We start from the raw sequence: 8,173 nt of genomic DNA on the forward strand, positions 1-8,173 counted from the left end.
TGGGCAGCCCAGAACCGGACGCAGCGCTGCAGGTGAGGCCTCAGCAGGGCAGAGCAGAGGGGGAGGATCGCCTCCCTGCACCTGCTGGCCATGCCATGCACCAAGGACGCCATGTTGGCCAGCAGGGCACACTGCTGGCTCACGGCCGACCTGCGTCCCCCAGCTCCCTCATGGCTGAGACCCGTTGAGACCCATAGAGACACGTTGAGATCCATTGGGACCCATAGAGACATGTTGGGACCCATTGGGACCCATAGAGACCCATTGGGACCCATAGAGACACGTTGAGATCCATTGGGACCCATAGAGACACACTGAGACCCATAGAGACACATTGGGACTTAAAGGGACATGTTGGGACCCATAGAGACACGTTGGGACCCATTGGGACCCATAGAGACACGCTGAAACCCATAGAGACATGTTGAGAGCCATAGAGACACGCTTGGACCCATAGAGACACACTGAGACCCATAGAGACACGTTGAGACCCATTGGGACCCAGAGAGGCACATTGGGACCCATAGAGACACGTTGAGACCCATTGGGACCCATAGAGACCCATTGGGACTCATAGTGACACATTGTGACCCATAGAGACATACTGAGACCCATGGAGACACCTTGAGAGCCATAGAGACAAATTGAGATGCATTGGGACCCATAGAGGCACATTGGGAGCCATAGAGACACGTTGGGACCCATAGAGACACATTGAGACCCATTGGGACCCAGAGAGGCACATTGGGACCCATAGAGACATACGGAGACCCATAGAGACACCTTGCGTGCCGTTCTTCCTCCCCAGATGCGAGACTCCACGCTTGCCGTTGTGGAACCTCCTCCTGTTTCCTGCTGCCCAGCCCTCAGCCTGTCCACACACAGACACAGCGATAGCTGGCAACCTGCTGCTGGGAAGCGGCTCTGCAGGGCTGCTGGGCTTGGTGACCTTCCACCCCCTCCCATCCTGGGCTCCACCTTCTGTTCCCAAACCCGATGCCGCCCAAGCCGTCGTCCCGCTTCTCAGCTCAGCCGATGTCCCCTCTGCGTTCCCCTTCCCTTCCTTCAGCTGAGCTGCCTGCAGCGTCCGTGGGAAACGGCTCATCCCGCTCGGAAGGCCGGGACGAAAGCGAATCTCTGGGAGCCCCAAACAAAGCAAAGGGCGGCGGGAGCCACGGAGTCACAGCATGGACACAGAGGATGGATGCCGGGTCATTTATTGAGCGTTGCGACAAGGAATCCGGGCAAAACGGAGCGACTTCCTGACAGCGGGTCATCAAGGTGACGGGCAGAGCACTGCGGAACAGCGCGTGTCTGCGTATCGCCTGCGTGAAGATCAACACAGGCAAGGGCTGCGAAAGGAAAACGAGGGATATGGCATTGAGAGCCAAGGAAAGGAAACAGGGGCCAGCACAATATGGCATTGAGAGCCAAGGAAAGGAAAGGAAACAGGGGCCAGCACAATATGGCATTGAGAGCCAAGGAAAGGGGAGGAAACAGGGGCCAGCACAATATGGCATTGAGAGCCAAGGAAAGGAGAGGAAACAGGGGCCAGCACAATATGGCATTGAGAGCCAAGGAAAGGAGAGGAAACAGGGGCCAGCACAATATGGCACTGAGAGCCAAGGAAAGGAAACAGGGGCCAGCACAATATGGCATTGAGAGCCAAGGAAAGGAAAGGAAACAGGGGCCAGCACAATATGGCATTGAGAGCCAAGGAAAGGAAACAGGGGCCAGCACAATATGGCATTGAGAGCCAAGGAAAGGAGAGGAAACAGGGGCCAGCACAATATGGCATTGAGAGCCAAGGAAAGGGGAGGAAACAGGGGCCAGCACAATATGGCATTGAGAGCCAAGGAAAGGAGAGGAAACAGGGGCCAGCACAATATGGCATTGAGAGCCAAGGAAAGGGGAGGAAACAGGGGCCAGCACAATATGGCATTGAGAGCCAAGGAAAGGAAAGGAAACAGGGGCCAGCACAATATGGCATTGAGAGCCAAGGAAAGGGGAGGAAACAGGGGCCAGCACAATATGGCATTGAGAGCCAAGGAAAGGAGAGGAAACAGGGGCCAGCACAATATGGCATTGAGAGCCAAGGAAAGGAAAGGAAACAGGGGCCAGCACAATATGGCATTGAGAGCCAAGGAAAGGAGAGGAAACAGGGGCCAGCACAATATGGCATTGAGAGCCAAGGAAAGGGGAGGAAACAGGGGCCAGCACAATATGGCATTGAGAGCCAAGGAAAGGAGAGGAAACAGGGGCCAGCACAATATGGCATTGAGAGCCAAGGAAAGGAAACAGGGGCCAGCACAATATGGCATTGAGAGCCAAGGAAAGGAAACAGGGGCCAGCACAATATGGCATTGAGAGCCAAGGAAAGGAAAGGAAACAGGGGCCAGCACAATATGGCATTGAGAGCCAAGGAAAGGGGAGGAAACAGGGCCCAGCGCCCCCAGGCGGGCAGGGCAGCAGCGCTGTCACAATGGGCAGCGGCCGTGCCATCATGGCGTCGCCGCGGCGTCGTTTGTGACACGGGCACCCGGGAGGGGGATAGAGGGCGGAACGCGGCGGTGGGTCCCACATCCTGAAGGAGCATCTGGTAGAGAGCAGACGCATCTGAAGGATGAGCTCCGGCATGGCTGGCGCCAACATGGAGCGAGCCGCCGGCGCGAGGCAGAGCAGGATGAGTGAGGTCGGCCCCGCAGCGGGACGCACCTCCAGGCTCATAGACACCGAGACCAAAGGTAATGGACACCAAATGGATCCACGGCCGGCACAGGAGCGGTGCTGCAGCCACCCCTGGCACAGAGGAGATGCTTTGCATCCACCGCTTCGCTCTCGCTTGGCGGCCATAGCAGTGCTGGGAAGCGGCAGATGCAAAGCATGAGCTGATGCAGTGTGAGCTGATGCAGTGTGAGCTGATGCAGATTGTAACCTGCTTTTCCTTTGCCCTCCAGAGCGAGTCGCCGTCTGGGATGCGGTGGCCGCCTACATCCGGGAGCAGCTGCTGCTGCACAAGGTGTGTTGGCCGTCGGGTTCCTCCTCTCGCCGTCCAGCTCGGCCTGGACTCCCTCAGCCTCTTCCCCTCTGCAGAAAGCAGGAAGCTGCCCCCACGTTTCTCTCCTGGGCATCCCACGGCCTTCCTGCAAATGCACGGCCGCTTGTGCTGGGCCCTGTCGGATCCCGGGGCTGATCCCGGTCTCTGGGAGCCTCTGGATGCCATGGGGCTCCTTCTGCCCTGCAGCCTGCTGGGCTGCATCCGGGAGGGCGAGGGGAAGGAGAGGACCGTGCAGCCCCTTCCCAAGCCATTCCTGATGCCTGGCTCGTGCCTCTGAACGGCGGCGGAGGCTCCTGAGCTCCGTCCCCACGTCGGACCCCCGCCGGCTCTTCCTCCGGCCGTCCCGTAACCCTTCCGCCCTTCCTTTCTCTTCCACTTGCAGGGGGTCTGGATCCCCACCTTTGGCACCTTTGACACCGTCTCCAAAGACATCTGGACTGAGAACGGCACCGTGACCCTGCAGTGGCCCGTGTTCAGCCTGGCTACAAACCTGATGGTCACCCACCACCTCAAGGCCCGCAGGGACTCCCTGGCAGGTAGGAGGGGGGATTCCACTTCTGCTGGCATCACGGACAGGGCAAACGGGGCCACCGCTCCATTCTCAAAAGCAAACCTTCCCCTGTGCAAACCCGGGGCCGCTCAGGCTGACGTCCACCGGAAGCCCTTCCAGGGAAGCACCGGTGGAAAATCAACCCCATCCTCACCTCCGTCTCTCGCATTTTGCAGGGCACAGGAAGGTGGACCCTCTGAAATACAGCAAGGCGGCCGCAGGCACCTCTCTGAGCTGGCAGACCCTCAGGACCAGCATCCAGAGCACCGTGTCCCTGCTCTCCGGCTGCCTGCAGAACGGGCAGAACGTCGCCATCGTCCTGAAGGACATCGGCGTGCTCCTGGTTGACGGCTTGACCTTCCACATGAAATACTACTTCGACTTCCTCGAGAAGCTGTCCGGAAAAGAGACATTCAGAAGAGCTGCTTCCAAGGTGAGCTGTAGGCTCCTCTGTGGCCCTGGCACTGCCGTGACCCTCGCCGTGCCCAAGCACACATCAGAACGCGGCCGGCTGCTCGGGCCCATAGAGACACGTAGAGACACGTAGAGACCCATAGAGACACGTTGAGATCCATAGATACACATTGGTTCCCATAGAGACACGTTGGGACCCATAGAGACACGTTGAGACCTATTGGGACCTATGGAGACACGTTGGGACCCATGGAGACACATTGAGACCCATTGGGACCCATAGAGACACGTTGAGAGTCACAGAGACACGTTGGGACCCATAGAGACACTTTGGGACCCATAGAGACACGTTTAGCCCCATAGAGACACGTTGGGACCCATAGAGACCCTTTGGGACCCATAGAGACACTTTGGGACCCATAGAGACCCATTGGCACCCATAGAGACAAATTGAGAGCCATAGAGACACGTTGAGACCCATAGAGACCCTTTGGGACCCATAGAGACACGTGGAGACCCATAGAGACACGTTGAGACCCATAGAGACACGTTGGGACCCATAGAGACACAGTGAGACCCACAGAGACACATTGGGACCCATAGAGACACGTTGGGACCCATAGAGACACGTTGGGACCCATAGAGACACGTTGAGACCCATAGAGACACGTTGGGACCCATAGAGACACGTTGAGAGCCACAGGCTCCCACAGCCTCCCCTTTTGTCCCCCGCAGGCCCCCTGGCTGCTGGACATGGTGGTGTCCCGAGAGGCACCGCTGGCTTCCCTGCTGCTCTCCGGCTGCCTCGTCGTCTTTCCCACGTGAGTCTGCTGGTGGCTGCGGCGCGGCTGCTCAGCTCTCGTTGCGCAGCGCTTGTTCCGTGTGTCCGTGTCTGTGCTGCCCGTGTGTCACAGAACCACAGCAGGATTGGAGCTGGAAGGAGCCCTGAAAGAGCACCTCGTCCCACTGCCCTGCAGGGAACAGGGACACCGACCCCCACAGGAGGTTGCTCGGAGCCTGCTCCAGCCCCACCTCCGATGCCCGTCCAGGCACCACCAGCTCTCCGGGCAAGACGCTCCGCTGCCTCGCCACCCTGCTGCCCAAACCCTCTGCCTTACCTCCAACCTCAATCTGCTGCCGTTTGAAACTCATTTCCCTTCCGCCTGAACCCACTGACCCTGCCGAAGCCTTGGGAAAGGAGCGTGCTTCACGCGGCACGAAGACGCGCCTGGGAGCAGGCAGGCAGAGAGCAGCAAGCAGTGCTGGCTGCGTCACACCACTCGCTGCCTTCTCCTCTCGTGCAGGTTTCAAATGGAGTTTGTGCCCAAAGCACCGCCCGGAACGAGCCGCAAGTCCTCGGGGAGCCTCTTTGGTCGGGAGACTGCCAGGAAAGAAGCCGCTCTGCCACCTCTGGACCAGGGCAAGAAAGGTAAAGCAGCTTCCAGCTCCTTTCCAGGGCACGGGCAGCCAACTAGAGGTAGGAAATCCCCTGCCGAGCACCAGCCCAGGGCTCTGACCGGTGGCAAAGCTTCACGCCAGCTCAGCACGGCCCCTTCCCACGAGGAACCGCTGGCCTGCCCAAAGACACGGCGCTGGCTGTGACGTGCCCCCATCCCTGGCTATGGCAGGAGGATGTGCGGATCGTAGGCCCTGCCCTCCCCCGACGGAAGGACGCGGTGCCCCCAAAACCCCCCCGCCGCCTCACCATCGCCACCCAGCTCCTCTTTCCCAAAGCCAACGCCACGCATGCGGGCCCAGAACAGAGCTGAGCTGCAGAGAGGAGCAGCGGGGCCAGGGCTGCCGGCAGGGAGGGCGGCGCGGATGGGAGCAGCGGGGGGAGCGGAGCGGCCCTCTGGGCTGCTGTGGGAAGGGGCCTGAGCGCCCCTGGGGAGCGAGCCAAAGGGCTGACGGTGAATCTCCTCCGCCTTCCCCGTTGCAGTGAGGTTTGCCGGCCGTCCGACGTTAATCAAACGCTTGAGCACTTCAAGCATTGACGGAGGACACTTCAGAAGGATAAGGAGCTTGCTGCTCCAGAGGAGCTCTTCATCCAGGTGAGGCTCCGGGCTGCCACGCGCACGGGGGCGGCCCAACCGAAGCCCATTCCCTAATCCCAAAGGGTCCCTGTTGGCGGCCGTGCTGCCACGGGGACCCCCAGCTCACGGGGCTGCCGCTCTGCGCGTCTCAGGGGCAGCCGGTGAGCAGGCTGCGGGCAGGGAGTTTGGGCACGGTCGGAGCCTGCTCCAGCCCCACCTCCGATGCCCGTCCAGGCACCCACCAGCTCTCCGGGCAAGACGCTCCGCTGCCTCGCCACCCTGCTGTCCACAAACTCCTTCCTTATGTCCCATCTCAATCCCGTGCCGTTTGGAACCATTTCCCCTTCACCCAAACCGACTGCAACGCAGCCCAGGCTCCCGGCTCCGGCTCGCAGCCCCGAAGCCACCAGCCCCTCACGCGGACCCCTCCTGCTCTGTCCTTGCAGACTGCCGCCAGCCATCCGGAAGGTGCCCGAGGCCCAAAAGCAGCCGCTGCCCTGCCAGCTGCAGGGGGACGCAGGAGCTCCGAGCCAACAGGAGCTGGGCCGAGCACCGCGGGCCAAACACGTGAGCTTCTCTGATGCAGAACCGGGGGCAGAAAAAGGCCATGGGCACGGCGTGCTGCCCAAAGTGCAGACAGCCGAGGACTCGCCCCGTCGGGTCACCTTGGGGCAGACGCCATCGTTCGTAGGATCCTCGTCCGGAGCTGAGTCCAGCCTGTCCTCGCAGTCTCCAGGCAGACGTTCCAGGTTCCCGCTGCTGCCACGCGACTCCATACAAGTCATCAGGATGAAGGCTCAGAACAGGGCTGCGCAGCAAGAACCTCCGCATGATGGCGGCAGCAAGAGCTCGTGGTGAGGCCAGCCCGCCTGAGCGGTCTGCCCCCAGCACGTCCGCACCGCTGCCACCCAGCACAGAAGAAACGGAGTCTCCCAGGCCTTCGCCTCCGAAGACCAAAGCCCGCCCTGCGGGAAGAACAGGGGGCAGAAAAAGGCCATGGGCACGGCGTGCTGCCCAACGTGCAGACAGCCCAGGCCTCACCCCGTCGGGCCGCCTCGGGGCAGACGCCAGCTGCCGTAAGATCTTCCTGCAGAGCTGAGTGCCAAGCGTCAGCCTCCGAACGCCTGCAGGAAGGGCTCAGCCCAGCCGTGCTGATGCGGGCACGGGGTGCCCAGACAGACAGACGTCAACTGCAGGCTGCAAAACGGATGCTCGAATCCCACCTGCATCGCATCTCACACGAAACCAGGCTGCCCGGGGCCCCGTCCAACCTGGCCTCGAACACCTCCAGGGACGGGGCGTCCAACAACCTCTCCGGGCATCCGGTTCCCAGAGAGCATCTCACCGCTCTCTCTGCAAAGCACAACCCCACCTGACATCCCGTCTTCGACTCCACACCACGTCCGCTTGGCCTGACGTCGGCCGCGCCATCAGAGTCGACTCCCCTCCTATTCGTAGGCTCCCTTTCCGTACGGAAGGCTGCAACGAGGGCACCGCGCAGCCTTCCCTTCTCCAGGCCAAGCGAGGAGACGGAGAGTGAAATGTAGAGGGGCAGAACCATCAATAAAGCCTTACCGGGGGCCTACCCTTCAACATCCCCACGATGGCTGTGACGGAGTCATTGCGCCTTGTTACGCCGCCTCTTCCGATGCCGGGGCAGGGAGAAAGAACGGTGAGAGGGCATCAGAGCGTCGCACGACGCTTCCCTTGGTGCCAAGGCGTCTCTTCTGCCCGATCTGGCTCACGAGCCAGGCTGAGTTCTTGGCCTTTTGGGGTGACCCGAAGCCGTGCCCGCTGTCGCCTTTGGAACCTCTTGCAGTTTGGGCTCAGGCTTCTGCTTCAGACGCTGTGCGCTGGGTCTTGCGAGTTCCTCGGCGAGGCCAAACGGCGCGGAGCTCCTTCTGCCCCTGCTTGTGCTGCTCAGGAGCTCCTGCTGGGACCCATACAGACACGTTGGCACCCATAGAGACACATTGTGACCCATAGAGACACGTTGGGACCCATAGAGACACAATGAGAGCCATAGAGACACGTTGGGACCCACAGAGACACGTTGGGACCCATAGAGACACACTGAGACACACTGGGACCCACAGAGACACGTTGGGACCCATTGGG

The 8,173-nt window shown here is 60.8% G+C and overlaps 1 protein-coding gene across 1 annotated transcript; it reads left to right on the forward strand.

Moving 5' to 3' along the window:
- Nucleotides 1-2,623: 2,623 nt before the first annotated feature.
- LOC306956615 (uncharacterized protein) lies at nt 2,624-6,913 on the forward strand (the record flags this gene model as incomplete). The annotated part of the gene is made up of 8 exons (XM_079547887.1): nt 2,624-2,744; nt 2,928-3,019; nt 3,441-3,594; nt 3,785-4,041; nt 4,758-4,843; nt 5,327-5,451; nt 5,962-6,073; nt 6,502-6,913. The coding sequence occupies 8 exons, from the start codon at nt 2,624-2,626 to the stop codon at nt 6,911-6,913; spliced, it is 1,359 nt and encodes a 452-aa protein (XP_079404013.1).
- Nucleotides 6,914-8,173: the final 1,260 nt, after the last annotated feature.

This window comes from Tetrao urogallus (assembly GCF_951394365.1).
Source record: "Tetrao urogallus genome assembly, chromosome: 33".
Taxonomy (NCBI): Eukaryota; Metazoa; Chordata; class Aves; order Galliformes; family Phasianidae; genus Tetrao; species Tetrao urogallus.